Source organism: Artemia franciscana, chromosome 21 (assembly GCF_032884065.1).
Source record: "Artemia franciscana chromosome 21, ASM3288406v1, whole genome shotgun sequence".
Lineage (NCBI taxonomy): Eukaryota > Metazoa > Arthropoda > Branchiopoda > Anostraca > Artemiidae > Artemia > Artemia franciscana.
The window spans coordinates 17378678-17396888 of record NC_088883.1 but is presented as its reverse complement, the minus strand read 5'-3'; the positions used below and the strand labels follow the sequence as shown (position 1 = coordinate 17396888).

General features: G+C 37.1%; 1 protein-coding gene across 1 annotated transcript in view; it reads left to right on the top strand.

The window, feature by feature from the left end:
- The window catches only part of LOC136040879 (pumilio homolog 2-like), a 199080-nt gene that overhangs the window by 9031 nt on the left and 171838 nt on the right, over positions 1-18211 (top strand). The window contains exon 2 of the mRNA XM_065725279.1: positions 15313-15395. Coding sequence (XP_065581351.1) covers positions 15318-15395 — 78 coding nt within the window. The 5' untranslated portion in view covers positions 15313-15317. The remainder of the gene's footprint in view (positions 1-15312; positions 15396-18211) is intronic.

The following is an 18211-nucleotide window of genomic DNA, read 5'->3' as shown; positions in this document are numbered from 1 at the left end:
AAAGTTAAAAATAAGTGATAAAACTTAAAATCTAAATAGCCAATGTTGATATGTTCCTAAGAGTTCCTCAAATTTTAAGAACTTCCTGTTTAATCAATTACTATAATGGTTTTTATTAATTATCAGTTATTAAACTTATCGTAGAACAAACTTATCTTCTCTTGTATTTTTTCAAACAAAAATATCTGTTTTGTGTTCACTTTCCCATTGAAGACTCAAGAGCCATTCTAAGCCTTTCTTCTAAGGTTAACATAAGTTTCAGTGAATTAGACCAGAACTCTTCATTTCAGGCTTGAAATTAAAGAAGCAAGAACTTGGAAAAAAGTTTTTGAAATTTGGATCAAATTCTAATTGCTATTTTAATGGTTTATTTGTTTTTTCTTTTCATCATACATAAGAATTGGCGATATAAGTCCTTTTGTGGTGTCTAAACTCTGTACAATACCCCCCAAGAAACCTTCATTTCAGCTTAAAAAAAAAGTCATATGATTCTGTGTTGTAGGGGAGTGGTCGAAATTTAGAGTCAAAAGCACAGGCTGACATATTCAGGCTTTATTTCAAGATATTCAGAACTATAAAATAAATATTTGATAAATCTTCTTTTCATTTATAGATTTTGGTAATTTATTTGGAGCTACTATTATGTGTAATTTAGATGAGATTGTTCAAAGTTTTTAAGTCGATCATATCAATTGAGTATATGCTTTAAGGTCAATTGATTTCGGTTTTCAATGCTTTCTATTGACCGGGTGTGTGTAAGCTAATTAACATTTCCAAAGTTCGTGTTTTCACTATTTAAGGATGCATTTTATTTATTTTTCTTGTTTTTTAGTTTGAAATTGCAGAAATAACAATAATGACAACAAATGCAGAAATGACAACAAGTTATCTTTTTGTTGTTAAAGTTGTAATAATGGTCTGAATAATGAATTCTAAAACCTTATAATTTGTTGGCTTTCTCACTTTAGGGGTGGGTATAGAAATAAAAACACCTTGCCAGTAAATTTCAAAAAGTTTTTGAAAATTGTAAAAATCGTAAAATTTTGAAAATCTTCTTTTCACATATTTGGTAATTTATTTGATTCTACTTTTATATATATAATTTATATGAGTTTGGTCGAAGTCTTTAAGTCCATCATATCAATTAAATATCTACTTTAAGTTCACTTGACTTCGTTTTTTAATGCTTTCTATTGATTGTCTGTGTGTAAGCTAATTAACACTTTCAAGGTTCTTGTTTTCATTTTTGATTATGCGTATATTTAGTGTTCTTGTTTCGTAATTTGGAATTGCAGAAATGACAGTAAAGATATATTTATCATTTTGTTGCCAATGCTGTAATAATCCTCTGAATAATGAAAATTAAAACCTCGTAAGTTATCAGCTTTCTCACTTTATGGACCAATTAGGGCAAAGAAATAAAAACAGCTTATCATAAACAGCTGGGTTATTCTTTGTTCACTATACATATTTAAATTAGTCGTTAAACTACCAATTTTTTACTTTCTTGAGATTATATTGATCTTTCAGTAATATAGCACATAAAAAAAATATAGCCTAATTTACTTAATAGTTATAGTAGCTTATTTTCTTTTTTTTTGTAGCCTACTAGGAAGCTGGCCATTAGTTTCTTACTTATTTGGATTACTTGCAAGTAATTTTGATTGAAATTGAAAAGTAAAAGAAACTGGGAATATCTCTATAAAAAAACCGCTATTTTCTTGAAATAAAAATTAGGAAAAAACTCAAGTCCTCCTCTTTATTTGTTTGCGAATTGCTTTACTTTGCCTGCAGAAGCGTTAAAATTAAAAATCTAAATAGCCAAAGATGAATTGTTCCTGAGAGTCACTCAAATTGTAAAAACTGCCTGTTCAATCAGTTAATATAATAATTGTTTTTAATTATCAGTTATTAATCTTGTTGTAGACATTTTTATCTTGTCTTGTCTTTTTTCAAACCAAAATATCTGTTTTGCGCTCACCTTCCCATTGAAGACTCAAAAACTATTCTAAATATTTCTTCTGAGGTTAACATAAATTTCAGTAAATTAGGCCATAACTCTGCATTTCAAGCTTGAAATTGAAGAAGTAAGAACTCGGAAAAGTTTTTGAAAATTGAATCAAATTCTAAATGCTGTTTTAATTCCTTTTTTTTGTCTTTTCATCATACATAAGAATTGGTGTTGAAAATCTTTTTGTGGTGGGTAAACTCTGTGTAATACCTCCTAAGAAACCTTAACTTCAGCTAAAAATACGCCCACTACGCGTTGTGTTGAGGTAGTCAAAATTTAGAGTCAAAAGCACAGACAGGCTTATTTCGGCTTTATTTGAAGATATCCATAGCCATAAAATAAATATTTGATTAATCTCCTTTTCATATATAGAATTTGGTAATTTATTTTTGGGCTAGTTTTATGTATAATTTGTATGATATCATCCGAAGTTTTTAAATCCATCATATCAATTAAGTATCTGCTTTAAGTTCGCTTTACTTCGGTTTTCCATGCTTTCTATTGATGGAGTGTATTTAAGCTGATCAACATTTTCAAGGTTCGTATTTTTACTTTTCAAGGATACGTTTTATTTATTTTTCTCGTTTTGTAGTTTGGAGTTGCAGAAATAAAGTTTTTAACATAATTAATGTTATTGGTTAATTAACTAAAGTTAATTAACAATGAATCAATTAACAATTAATTAAAGTTAATTAATAATTTATTAACATAAATAAAGAAATAAAGTTATATTTATCTTTTTGTTGTCAGTGTTCTAATAATGCTCTGAATAATGAAAATTCAAACCTTGTAACTCATCAGCTTTCTGACTTTGGGACCAGCTAGGGTACAGAAATAAAAATACCTTGCCATACTTTTTTATGAGGAATTCTTCGACCATCGTAGTCATAATTGCCGCCTGAGGCCAAAAACAATCACTTCAGCCATTTTATTGAATATTGGTTCAATTTAAATTTCAGCAGTTTATAATTACGAACTGTTTTCGATAAAGATGCATGGGGACTTGGATCCAGCGTAATCATAATAGGTTTCTACTAATATGGAGTCACATAATTCCCACATACATGTACTCAAAACTCAAAACACTGCAGTAGAAAATTACTCTTCTAAACCTATATATGAAATGGAGCCCACAGAGGAGCCTGTTCGGGGAGCCACCAATATGACTAAACTAGTAAACTAGGTCAGCATTCCCTGTTACGAGAAAGGACAAAGGGAATAGGAACAAAGTAAAATAGTTCTTTGTTTTAAATGGATTATACTTTGTACACTATTCAGATTGAAATTAAATGCTGAACTACCAATTTTTTACAATCCTAAGATTGTATTAATCTTTCTGTAAAATAGTACATAAAAAAATTCTTAATACAATAGCTTAATAGCTATAATATATAATTATCAGTTATTATCTTATTTTAGAACAAAATTTTCTTGTCTTGTGTTTTTTAAAATATTATATCTGTTTTGTGTTCTCTATCCCATTGAAGACTTAAAAGCCATTCTAGTTTTTTATCCTACAACAGCTTAGAATATTTTAAGTTTTTACCTTTAATAAATAAAAAAAACTATTAAAACTTACAGGAATATATATCAGTATATGTATAGTAAACTGACAATCCAAAGCGTTTTTTTTTAGTAAATTGAAAATTTTGTTCTGATCTCGAGAAGGAATTGGGGTTGTCAAAGACATAATTTCCAGACCTTTCAACTAAGCTGACTAAAATGGCTAGCTGTAAATTTTGACTAGATGTCTTTTGGGAATCTATGTCCACGTGTAGGGGGCGGGGGCTTGTTGCCGTCCAATCACTTCAGACTAATAAAGATGGACTAGCCCTTTCAGTTTCCAACCGAATGAGCCTCTTTTGAAGTTTCTACAAAAACAAATGGCCACCTGAAAATTTCTAGTTGATGCATTTCGGGAAAATATGAGGTGTGGTATCCACCCTTTGATTACTCTTAATCTTAAAAAGAAACTAGAACTTATGATTACCGATTCATTGAGCCCCCTTCGAAGTTTATATGATCAGCCTTTCTACATAAACCTTATGTGTCCCTAGGGCATAACTTACAATCCTTGCCCTGAGGGCAGTGGGGGAGGGTTGTCATCCTAAAAGACACAATTTCTGGACCTTTCAATTACGTTGAACAAAATGGCTATCTCAACATTTTGATTGAATATTTTTGGGGAATTTTGGACGTGGGAGGGGGGCTGGTTGCCCTCAAAACACTTTCGACTGTTAAAAAGGCACTAGCCCTTTCAATTTAAATCAAATGATGTCTTTTCGAAGTTTCTACAACAACAAATGGCCATCTAAAATTTCTACGAAAATACGAGGTGTGCGGTGGGGGTGGGGGTGGTATCGATCCTCCGATCACTCTGAATCTTAAAAAAGGCATTAGATCTTCTGATTACCAATCCAATGAGCCCACTGCGAAGTTTATACGATCACCCTTTCTATATATATACCTTATATGCCCCAGGATATAACTTATATTCCTCGCCCTGAGGGGTGTGGGGCGTTTGTCATCCTCAAAAACATAATTTCGGACTTGTCAATTACACTAAACAAAATGGCTATCTCAAAATTTTGATTGGATGTGTTTGTGGAAACGATGGACGTGGGAGGAGGGGTTAATTGCCCTTCAATCACTTTCGACTACTTAAAAGGGCACTAGCCCTTTCAATTTCCAATCGAATGCGCTCTTTTCGTAATTTCTACGACAACAATTTGCCATCTCAAAATTTCTATCAGATGCATTCTGGGAAAATACAAGGTAGGGGGTATCCACCCTCTAATCACTCTGAATCTTAAAAAGGACACTAGAACTTCTGGCTACCATTCCATTGAGCCCCCCTCCGAAGTGTATACGATCACCTTTTCTATATATACCTTATATGCTCCAAGGGCCTAACTTACAACCGTTGCCCTGAGGGCTCTGGGGGGTGTTCATCCTCAAAGATATAATTTCCGGACCATTCAATTATGTTGAGCAAAATCATTATATCAAGATTTTGATTGGATGTGTTTGGGGAAATGGTGGGCCTGGGAGGGAGGTTAGTTGCCCTCCAATTACTTTCAACTATTAAAAAGGGCACTAGTCCTTTCAGTTTCCAATTGAATGAGCCTTTTTCGAAGTTTGTACGACATCAAATACCCATCTCAAAATTTCTATCAGAGGCACTTCGGGAAAATACGAGGTTTAGGGGGGGGTATCCACCCTCCCATCACTCCGAATCTCAAAAATGGGACCAAAACTTCTGATCCAGTAAGCCCCTTCTGTAGATTGTGCGATCATCCTTTCTATATAAACCTTGTATGCCCCCATGGCATAAGTTACAACCCTCGCCCCCAGGGCTGTGGGGCGAGGTTGTCATTCTGGAGTTTTCAACTACGTTGAACAAAATGGCTATCGCAAAATTTTGATTGGATGTGTTTTGGGAAATGGTGGGAGTGGAAGGGGGATTAGTTGCCCTCTAATCCTTTCGACTTTTAAAAAGGGCACTAGCCCTTTCAATTTCTAGTTGAATTAACCCTTTTTGAAGTTTATACGGCAACTCCTTCGATAGGAAGCGCCCTGGTCTAAAACCAAACATGCAAAAAAAAATCAATACATTGTGCCCACGTCGCTTTTTACCTAGGTAGCGCTATTGCGCTGCCTATGATGGTGATGGTAATGTAACCTACTCAATCTTCTCTGCTGTTATCAGTTGTGTCCCCACAAGGAGCCATTCTTGGATCGACACTGTTCAGCATATACATAAATGTTTTCGCAATAGCCCTGAACAATCTACTTACTGTTTATGTTAACTATTCTAAACTGTTTGGTGCTATTGAGATTGAAGAGGAAACTTTCAACATGTAGAAAGGCTTAGGCAGATTAGCCACATTTCTCTCTGCTTGGCTTCTGTAATCTAATAGCTCAATATGCAAAGTTTTGCATATTCAATGCAAAAGCTCTCACCACACGTGTACATTAGAGTTGTTCAACATCAAACAGTTACTGAGCAGAAGGACCATGAAGGAACTGAGCAGAAGGAGATTTAATTGATACTACAATTTCTATATATGTATACTATTATAATTCTATATATCGATACTACTACTACAATTTCATAGCCACACACAAGCCCATGTAGCTAATTCCTTGGGCTTATTAAGCGTAGTTTTATTGGAAGAAAGCCACGTGTGGCAAAGAAATTCTATAAAGACCTTTTCTGCCCATACTTTTGATTTTGACATGGTGCTAGAATCCCTGCTGTTCAACATGGATACTAAGACCCTAGAGCGTACAGATAAGGGCTACAGAACTGCTCTCCAGCCTGAAAAACACTCCATTTCAAAATCACCTGTAAGCCCTGCAGATGGTCATCCTTGTATATAGATGAAAGAGGGTTGTTTTGCTTTTAATCAAAAAGCTGCCATACTCTGGAGTGTTTGTCCCTTCTCTCTCAGACCATACTAGAGGCCATAGCAAAAACTTTAGCTTCCCTGTTCCAAAGAAAAGAGTGGCAAAGCTTCTTTTCTTTTATAACTGTGTCTCTGAGAAATTGGTTGATAGCAAAGAGAGTCCAGTCAGCCACCCTCCACTCATTCAAAGCAGGAGTCAGTAAAGATTTGGCCAATGTTGTATAGGATGTGAACTGGAACTCACCCATCAACCAGGGTTGGTGCATCACCTCCAACAAGAATCTACAGGAGATACCAAAACATTATCTTGATTATTACCATCTTTATCCATCTTAAATTGCAAAAACAATTTAAGACCAGGGATGAGTAGTTGCATATGAAACAGGAATGTCTAGAATTGGACAGTGTAGAAGATGGATGGATTCAGATAACTTCGAAGACTACACTGCCTTTCCATGACGAAAGTAAAATAGTTCAAAATAGGGATGATACCTTTTTATTGACAGTGTCCCTATTGTGGACACAGGACAGTGTCCTGTACATTAAGATTGGTTGAAGATAGAAGGGGTATAAGAGTTATTGAGTCCTAGACATAAAAGAATAGGAAGAAACTAATGGGAATAGAATTGTCACTAAAGTAGGAATTAAGGAGATGTGAAACAGAGATCATGTATAAAATTACTGAAGATTAACAAGGTGCAATCAAATGGCATAATAATAATATATTGTATTGTCTTTTTCAGACATTGTGAGTAAAGAATCAATCTTGATTTGTTTCAGTTAAAGATAGGAATGGTGCCTTAATTAGGGAGAAATAAAATGTTAAAGATAGACAGGTAGAACATTTTGAAACTGTGTTAAACCATGGTTGTAGGAAATGGTTTGAAAAGAAGAAATCTTGTTAGAGACATAACTAAAAGAATTATAAAATAAGAAGACCTCAAGTGGTGATAGCATTTGAAATGAGTTTTGACATATGTTGGTTGGAAAGCTAGAGATAAGCTATTGAAGATTATAAAGAGGATTTTCGAAAATAGCAAGTACCTTGTGGTTTCTTTCATAAGGAAGGCAATGAGAGTAAGTGTAGTAATTTAGTGGTGTAAAATTGGTTTCTGTTCGAAGCAAATTATTTAGTGTGGTGATAATTATTAGACTAAGTGATGCAGTAGATACAGTTTTTAAGAGAACAACAGTGTGGTTTTTGGGTAGAGGAGAGGATACATTGGACAAAATTTTTACTCTCATATTAACAATTCAAGATTTTTCAATCATTATGCCCTTTTAGTCCTCAGTTGCACAAATTGTAAACAGGCATTTGATTTAGTTGAAGACTAGATTTAGTGAAGGTTCTATCTTTGTATGGTATACCAGATAAATATATTAAATCGATTATCGATATGTACGAGAATATTTCTTAGGTTAAACTTGGAAGTGAGGTTAGGAGTTGGTTTGGCAATGAATCAAGAGCATTGTGTCCTGCCCTTGTTTGTATGGATTAATTTGGTGGGCTTTGTCCTAAGAAACACTGCAAAGGTTATTTGAGAACAAGGTATCAAATGGGAAGGTAAAACGCCCAGACGTAAATTATGCAGATAATTTGAGGGCCATAGATAAAATTTATTGAATGGATAGATTTAATAACCCATAGTATATGTATTTACTTATAATATTACCTACAATTACCTTTAGTATATGTAGAGATTTTCAGAGCATTTGTAGAGATTGTTGGTGCAGATGTATGAAGTATAATAGTTAAGGCGCAGGGTATTTTATTCTGCAGGTGAAAACAAATTTCGAAGAATAGAAAGATTAGTCTTTTAACCAAGATAAAAAATTATAACTGTAGTAATGGCAGTCATTATGGTTGACTTGGAACTTCGATAGGCTAAGGAAGATTTGTTAAATGTTTCCCAAAGGAATTGCCTAAGCACAGTTGTAGGTACTCGTTTGACTAACCATACATCAAATAGTAAGCTATACATAAGAGTACACATTTTGCAGTATTTAAAATGTAAAAGTTGGCCTTTTTATGTAAAGTAGATCTCAGATAGGTATTAGACTTACATGGCATGGATTTGCAATTAATTTTTTTTAATAGTAGTATTTTTTGGACATTAAGCCGCAGCTGGTTCTGTTTGTGTATGTCTGGTACTGAATTTTTCAAGCAGTCCATTGGTTAGAATAAAGATATGGTGACATGTGTTGCTGTTCAGTTTTTTTTTTTTTGAAAAGATACAGTGAACCAGGTGGTTAATCTATACAAAGCAGGGCTAAATGTTTGTTAAACCTATATTTTCTGATTTGAAGGGTTTCTGAGAATACCAAGGATTTGCTCCTTTTGATTCTAATTGATTCTTTAGACAAGCATTAGAGAAACAGGAATCCATTGTGTCAACTTCTAGTCTAAGCTTGGGAACTTTTTTTTTCTGAAGAAAAAAAATGAAAAAATAAACCAATCTCGAATGAAACAGAACAGGTCAACAAAAAACTGAAGACTTTTTTTTTTGTTTTTTTTTTTTTAGTAAAACAGAAAACACTTTGATCACTTAAAGCTTCTAGGAAAAAAAGATTCGTAGGTGATAAGTTTACTATCAAAAAGTTAATAAGAGCATCATTTGTTCAGGCCTTAAAGCCTATCGCTTAGAAACAAGCACTTTCTGGAGTTTTGGGTATTGACCACGCATACTGCTTTTGTGTGAATTAATTGGAGATTGAAAATGCCAGGTAGATGTACGTGATCTGAGGCTGGTTCACTTGTAGTAAGTATGCTGAGATGTTTAGTGTTAAATCTGAAAGCAACAGAAACTTTTCTTTGTTTTGAGTCCAGAAAATGATTAGGTGTCCAATTTGCAAAGAAAAGGCTGAAGCTCTTGCTAAGGCTATTGCCGAATTCTGGAATCTTGATGAAGACGGTAGAGAAGTGCCAAGTTTTACTTTTCAAACTTTTACTTTTTTTTCAAACTTTTACTTTTTAAGTCTGTACTTTTCTTGATCATGTGAATTTTTCTGCTCCTAAGATCTTATGCTTTTTGCGGCAACTTGATATGACCAAAATCGCAGGTCCTGACAACATACCAAATGTTGTTCTCAAATCCTGCAGTGCTGAACTAGCTGGACAATTGTCATTACTTTTCCGGATATGCTTTCGCTCTGGAACTTTCCCACAAACATGGAAATCCACTCATGCTATACCTTCACGGAAGCCAGATGGCGATGTAAAACTGTTTCAAATAAAACTGACTCTTTATATTTCCCTATGTTCGTACAATTCTGAAAAACTAGTGCTTTACTGAAAACAGAGGATAAACATAGCAAAACGGCTCATAAAAGGGAAATCCTAAAGCTAAGATACTATTGAGCCATCTCATTAGGGGCCTCCCCTAGGCCGCGGAGCGCGTCCCCAAGCGGTGGATAGGGGAACGCCCCACAGATATGTAGGATACCTCAATAGGAGGCGAGGACCAAGGGGGACCTGGTCATTGGGGTTCCATGATAGAAACTGTAGCACCCTCGCCTGGGGGCCGTAGATACAGGTGAAGGAGGAAGAAGAACCCTCTAATGTACGCTCAGCAGGGCCCACCGGCGTGTGTACACGTCCCATGAGTTACAAACCGTCTCCCAGCAATGGGTTAAGTTGCATGGTGATGCAGAACACCATCGTGGGAGTATTCTTCATAGGAGGACAACTGTAGCAGGGCGTAAGATTTAGATCTATGGACAACGGCCTCGGCAATGGGCTGCCTCGACCCTTTCGGGGCACCCGTAAGACTGGGGACCTTGTGTTTAACTCTATTCCCAAAAAATATAAACAGTCATAGCCCTAAAACAATTATGATTAGGGCTGCGTCGTTCCTGGCAAGCGATGCAGCCCCCTAGGAATGGGTGTCGAGAAGTAAGCAAGCCTACCATACTATGGCATTCCCGGCAGGCGACACGACTTCGAATATGGCAACGAAGTCGAAAAATGTACAAGCCATATCCTTGGAGAAACAACTACAGTCTTAAAACAAGTAAAATCAAGAATAACTATTGTTTGTTGGAGCGTCAGATCTGTTAAACAAGAAGCTACGCAGACTCTCCTTGTCCATCAGTTGGAGAAGTACAGTATTGACATATTGCGTGTTTCTGAGACCAGAATCTCCTGTTCTGGCTCTACAGTAATTACAGCGCCCGAAACGTTACAACGGTTCCACTCTTTCTGCTCTGGAGTAAGTGATAACTCGGGGCTCCATGGCGTTGGTTTCATCATGAACTGAACAACCAGAACCGCGCTTCTTGAGTGGGATCCTGTTTCTCCCCGACTGGCTAGGATTAGGCTTAAAGGAAGCCCTGCAAAAGTATCCATTCTCTCCGCATACGCCCCTACTCGTGATGCCACAGTTACTGATAAGGATGAATTCTATTCGGAATTGCAACAACTGTCTTCTTTAGTTGCTGCACGAGACTATCTCATTATTGCAGGGGACTTCAACTTGAGAGAGGGTCTATCTGATACACCCACAAGTTCTTGGACACTAACGGTACAGAAACAGGCCCAAAATCGGGGTCTAATCACAAGCTAGTGCATGCAAAAATACTACCCCGTCTTCCATCTCGGAGGAAGAATAAACAGGAAGCTCGAATCCACTAGTGAGCTGCAAGATAAATAAATTTGGCAAACTCTAAAGGATCTAACAAATCGTTTTGATGCGCTAAACTTGAATGAAGAGGAAAACCGCGACCCTGAGCAAAGATAGAAGACCATTAAAACAGTGATGAGAGAGACAACTGAAGAGATCCTGGGCCGAACGAAAGTGAAACGATAGCATTGAATTACCACCAAAACCCTGTCAATAGTCGAAAGACATAGGAAAAAGAAGAGCGGCCCTAAATGTCTTACTAAAGAGTTGTGCAGACAGGTCAAGCGCTCTGCTCGTCTAGATCGTCGCCAAATGTGGGAAGAGACTGCTTTGTCTTTAGAAAAAACAGCACGCGCTCATGACACCCACATACTCTACCAGGTTCTTAAGGAATCGACCGGCAAGAAAGCTGCTGTCTCTGTAGTTGTCAGAGACAGAGCAGGAAGTCATTAGCTGTCAAAAGGAACGTTTGATCAGATGGAAAGATCACTTCCAAACACTACTTAACCGATCCCGTCATCAATTCCTGGTTGTCCCCCCCTCTTGGGTTAAAAAAAAATCTTGCAGTTGGAGCTGGCCGCCCCAACAAGAGTGAAAATACTCAAAAGCGATTAAGCCCTGAAGCACAGCAAAGTCCCAGGCCAAGATGGTCTCCTCCGGAAATATACAAACAGTGCCCCAAGATCTCAGCAGAGCTGCTCCAAGGTATTCTTGAGGAAGTATGGAGGACAAACCCTTTCCCAAAGGATTGGAAGATCTCAGTTATTAACCCTTTTTTAAAAGAAAGGTTATAAAACTGACTACATTAATTACCGGGGAATGAGCCTAATTGACACTGCAGTAAAAATTTTCGGGATTATCCTCCTTAACCGCTTCAAGGGGGCAAGGGAGAAAAGAACTCATGAGAATTAAGCCAGTTTCCATCCTGATAGAGGCTGCACTGACAACGTTTTTGTCCTCCGCCTCATTATCCAGCAGTTTGATAGGTTCAATTTGCCCTGATTCTGATGTTTTTGGACTTTGTTTCTGCTTTCGATTCGATCACTCTCCAAACACTGGAACATTCTTGAAAATGATGGAATGCCGCTGAAATTTGTCGAACTACTTAAAGTATGCTACGAGGGTTCTGTGAGCCGAGTTCGAGTTTACAGAGAAGAGACTGAAGAATTTTCGGTTGGGTTTGGAGTTAAACAAGGTAATGGAGTGAAATGGAGTAAAACTCCATGTCTTATGGAGAACAACAGAGTACTTGCTTCGCCAAATCTTTTAGTTTAGCCACTTAGCTCACTGAAGAGACGCCAAGGTGGACAGCGGAAAAGATGGTGGAACCTGGTTCAATCATACATTGAGCTTACTGGGGGGTTCAGAAGGTTTGGCCACATATGGACAACTCAATGGCTTTTATTTGCAAAGCAGCTGGCAGTAGACCGCACTACGTGGCTCAAAGAGGTCTCGAAGATCCTTGATTTTGGGCAAGGTGGAAACGCCTGATTCTCGCCAAAAGTACAAGTAAGTTCTACGACCCATGAAATCAATAATCTATATATATATATATATATATATATATATATATTGGATCGTATATATTGATTCTCGTTGTAAGTAGGAACCTCCAAATATATTATCTTTGTTTACTACTCTTTCCTCGAGAAAATGTAGGGTTCCACAGGGAATACATATAACGTTGAAGGGTCCCAATGACCTGTCACTTTAATTTTTGGACACGTTCTGATTCCCACTGTGGCTCGTAGTTCTCGCTGCCGCGTGTCTTTTAACTGTATATTTCTTTGTTGTAGTTGTGGTATATCTTTTAATTGTATATTTCTTTGTTCTTCACTTTCATTTTTAATTGGCTCTGCTCTTCGTTGTCGCATGTCTTAGAACCACATATTTCTTCGTTCTTCACTCTCGTTGCAACTGTCGTTGACGCAAGTGTTCTAACTATATATTTCTTTGTTCTTCAGTTTCCTGTATCATTACTTCAGACATTTTTTCAACACCCTTTACCTTAGCTGCTTGGATTGATCTTGTCACATTTGATGGTCTAGGTTGTTCATCTGTGCCCTAAGCATTATGAAGCAGCTTGTAAATCAACTCATTACACTTGGTATTTCATACATAGCTACTAGGTTTCTTTTTTAATGTTACATGCGTCTGAGATATAAAAAAGAAGAAATCACTCAGTAGTTCTTCTTTCTTCTTAATATTGTGTAGTTTCTCTATAAAATTATTAAATTTGCGGTTGGGTTTGGTCATGAACAAATTCGTACTTTCAAAGCAGTTTTCTGCAAATTATTGAATTGGAATTACATGTTCTAGGGGGGAAATTCTAGGGGAGGAAGAGTGGAGAATTCAGTCTTTTGAAAACATGTGCCAACGTAGACTTCTCGGCATCCACTGGACCCGGAAGGTAAGGAACGAGCAAATTATAAACATCACAGGTCAGTCGTCCCTCATCGAGACCATACGAAGGCGTAGATGGAGCTACCTCGGACACATGGATGGTTCTAGAATCCCCAAATCTACATTTTTTTGGTTACCTGAAGGCACCTGCCGCAGAGGAAGATCCAAAAATACACTCCGTTGTACCTACAAAAACGACCTGTGGCACCTTCACACCTCAATACAAGCGGAGTGGGAAGACATCGTCGCAGCCGCAAGTTTCAGAGACGACTGGAGACTCTTCTTAGACGCCCTGGGTGCCTCTGGAGGCACAGTTGGATCTAAGGTCTAAGGTAGGGGGGAAATGCAACTAATGGGTATAAAATCAGGAAATACTAGATCATTGTCTAGAAGCCTTATAGGCTGTGTTTTCTTCCTATAAAAGCTGGACCCCAATCTGAGCAATGTTTGCAGGTTTTGCTGAAGACAATTAAAATTTCTTAAGAATTCCATCGATGCATTTCTTTACATCTACACTTCGACTGGTTTCCGTCAGAGGACTTTTGTCTATTGTACTTCTCTTACCCATACATCTTCAGATACACAGCAAACATATACTGCCGATTGTGTAATTTCTTGAATATCTGTTGACACATATAAAGCTAAACTAAATGTAATACACTTTTCCAAGTGAGTTTTAAATAATGATCGTAAATAGCGGCAGATTTCTCTATGCACCGTTAAGCTGTGCGACGTAATAAAGAGACATCTATAATCAAATTTAATAATTTTGTGTCATATCATCCTGATCCAAGGTTTTCTTCACATCTTCAAAATTCCTGTATATAAATTGCCGTTCGTTGTTCGGACGCTTGGCATGAGCATTATTCCAAGCAACTACAAAACTAGCTTGAGTTCCTCTATTTTAATCGTTGTTAAAAGAAACCAAAGGTTGGTGTTGCTTCTGTAATCCCAATTACAAATATTTTGGCTTTTCATATGTAATTCTGATTTTCATGTAGATTTAATTGAAAAAGAGAATAATTAGCTTCATTTTATTGCTGCAAATTATAGATTTTATAGTTTAAATTAATTGTTTTTCTAATAAGACGCATCAGCTGTTTTCCATGATTTTCAAGAAAAGCAGAACTTTTAACCAATCATCACTAAATTTTCTGTTCGTATTTCCTGTACCATTTTGGGATCAAAATTATTTTCAGTTTCAATGTTGTGATGTTATCCATCTTTTATCCCTTAAAATAGACTTAATATGCACATTTGATCACTTTCTACGCGTTTAAATTATTAGGAAACTAATGCTGCTTCTGTAACGATACAATGGAAAATAGTTTTATTCTTTTGTGATTAAAAAACAGTCCACGGAGAACGCGTTACTCTGGAGAGAACATGTATGAACCTCAAATAAAGAATTTGTAGCCTTTTATCTGACTATCTACAGGTTACTGATGCGATGCTTGACTTTATAAGTATGAAAATAAAATGAAGTTGGATTTGAAATTCACATATGGAAGTCCTATATAAATTTGTAGTTGGCAAAATAGAAAAAGTGTAAGAAGATGTGCAATTTGAGAAACAGGTTTAAGCAGAAGTATTCCTGAAATAAAATTATGTAGTAGTCGCATTTATCGCAACTTACCCTCGAAAGTTGTAGAGATAAGATTGAGGTGCTTTTAAGACAAAACCGAACAAAAAACATATTTAGTAAACTTAGTCAGATCGTCTTTTAGAAGGCTAATTTTACAGTATGATATAGAATTTGTCATATCTAACTGCGTTTATTGCTTAATTTTCTTACTATTTTGGCGTGTTTATATGGTAACTATTGTCTTTGAATTACGATACTAATACTGTTTTTCTTTTTCTTTTATAGGGCTGATGAGGTGGCAATCACCTATTCAGGAGGGTTTGACGCCAGACGGAGGGATGCTTAGCCACCCCCATGGCCATAATCAGGTAAATTCTTGTTTTAATTTTTCTTAATCGAAGGCAGAGATTTTTCTGTTGGACCCCCATGGTTCTATTAATTACCACTTGCCTGCTTTATGCCTGCACACTTACAAAAAATGCGGCACTTAAAAAATTATAAAACATAAAGAAAATGCCCGAGGGAAATACACATTTTTGTGTTTTCAATGAATATTACGGCATTCTCGCTTACTTTCTTTGAATAAAATATTTACTGTCGCGCACACCTCCTCCACCCTAGCTAGAGTTCTTGACTTAGTTTAAGAAAATAACATTCCAATACCAGAAAAGCGGAAAATTTACAGCTTTATCTCTTGAATCCAGAAAAAAGCTAATTTTGCTTTGACTCCAGTTCATGCAGTGAGCTAGAATTTTAAGAAAATTGATTGATGAAATACAAGTAATTCTCAAAAATATTTTGATCTGAATATTTTTTTTTCTAGAAAAACAGGATAATAGCTCGTTGACGGTAGGAACAACAAGAGGAGTTTTTATGGCACTTGGTATTAACCAAGTGACATACAGCGACCGCAAATTCTGTCGGTCTCTGTTCCAGTTTTGCTACTTTAGGCACTTCCAGGTAAGCTCTGCCGATGAAATTTGGCAGGCGTACCAGGGACCGGACCAGAATAAATTAAAAACAATCGTTTTCGCGAATTTACCGTCTTGGGGGAGTGGGGGGTCGGTTAATTCGGAAAAAAATGAAGTATTTTTTATGGCGCTTGGTATTAACCAAGTGAGATTAGCGATCGCAAATTCTGTCGGTCTGTTTGTCCCGGTTTTGCTACATTAGGCACTTCCAGGTAAGCTACGGCAATGAAATTTGGCAGGCGCATCAGGAACCAGACCAGATTAAATTAGAAATTGTCGTTTCCCTGATTCGACCATCTGGGGGGGAGTGGGGGGATGGTTAAATCGGAAAAATTAGAAAAAAGGAGGTATTTATAACTTACGAACAGGTGATCAGATCTTATTGAAATTTGATTTTGGGAAGGATATCGTGTCTCAGAGGTCTTATTTTAAATCCCGACTGGATCAGGTGACATTAGAGGGAGCTGGGTGGGGAAACCTAGAATCTTCTAGATACGTGATTGACATAACCAGAACGGATCCGCTCTCTTTGGGGGAGTTGGGGGGGGGGGGCTAGTTCCAAAACATTAAAAAGATGAGGTATTTTTAACTTACGAAGAAATGATCAGATCTTTATGAAATTTCATATTTTGAAGGACCTCATAATTCACATCTCTAATTTTAAATCTTGACCGGATCCAGTGTCATTAGGGGAAGTTGGGGGGGGGAAATCTTGTAAAACGCTTAGAGTGGAGGGATCAGGATGAAACTTGGTGGGAAGAATAAACACAGGCCCAAGATAAGTGACTGACATAACCGGACCGTATCCGCTCTCTTTGGTGGAGTGTGGGGGGAGAGTAATTCGAAAAAATTAGAAAAAATGAGGCATTTTTAACTTACTAAAGGGCGTTCAGATCTGAATGAAATTTGATATTGAGAAGGATCTTGTGCTTTAGAACTCTCATTTTAAATCCCGACCAGATGCAGTGACATTGGGGTGAGTTGGATAGAGGAACTGGAAATCTTGGAAAACGCTTAGAGTGGAGAGATCGGGATGAAACTTGATGGGAAGAATAAGTACAAGTTATAGATACGTGATTTACATAATTGGAACGGATCCGTTCTCTTTGGGGGAGCTGCGGGTTGTTAATATGGAAAAATTAGAAAAGTTGAGGCATTTTTAACTTAAGAACGGTCGACCGGATCTTAATGAATTTTGATATTTAGAAGGAACCCATATCTCAGAGCTCTTATTTCAAATCCCGACCAGATCTGTTGAGATTTGGGGGATTTGGAGGGGGGAACTGGAAATCTTGGAAAACGCTTATAAATATCGTAGATTCATGATTGGCGTAACCGGACTGGATCCGCTCTCTTTGGGGGAGTTAGGGGGTGGGATTCAGTGCTTTGGCGAGTTTGGTGCTTCTGGAAGTGTTAGGACGAAGACAATTCGTAGGTGTGTCAGGGAGCTGCACAAATTGACTTCATAAAGTCGTTTTCCCTGATTTGACCATCTGGGGGGCTGAAGGGAGAGGAAAAATTAGGAAAATTGAGGTATTTTTAACTTACGAATGGGTAATCGGATCTTAATGGATTTTGACATTTAGAAGGACCTCGTGAATCAGAGTTCTTATTTTTTATCCCGACCGGCATTAAGCCTCTGATTTTTGTGGCACTTGGTATTAACAAAGTGACATATAGCAATCGCCAATTCTGTCGGTCTGTCTGTCTGTCTGTCGGTCCTGGTTTTGCTATTTTAGGCACTTCCAGGTAAGCTAGGACGATGAAATTTGGCAGGCGTATCAGGGACGAGACCAGCTTAAATTAGAAATAGTCGTTTTACCAATTTGACCATCTGGGGGGGGGGAGTGGGGGCCGGTTAATTCGGAAAAATAGAAAAAATAAAGTATTTTTAACTTATAAATGGGTGATGGGATCTTAATAAAATTTGATGTTGGAATGAAATTGTGTCTCAGAGCTCTTATTTTACATCCCGACCGGATCTGATGACATTGGGGGGAGTTGGAGGGGGGGAAACCTAAAATCTTGGAAAACACTTAGAGTGGAGGGATCGGGATGAAACCTGATGGGAAAAACAAGCACAAGTCCCAGATACATGATTGACATAATTGGAACGGATCTCCTCTCTTTGGGGTAGTGGAGGGGGGGGGGGGGGGTAATTCTGAAAAATTAGAAAAAATGAGGTATTTTTAACTTACGAACGGGTGCTCGAA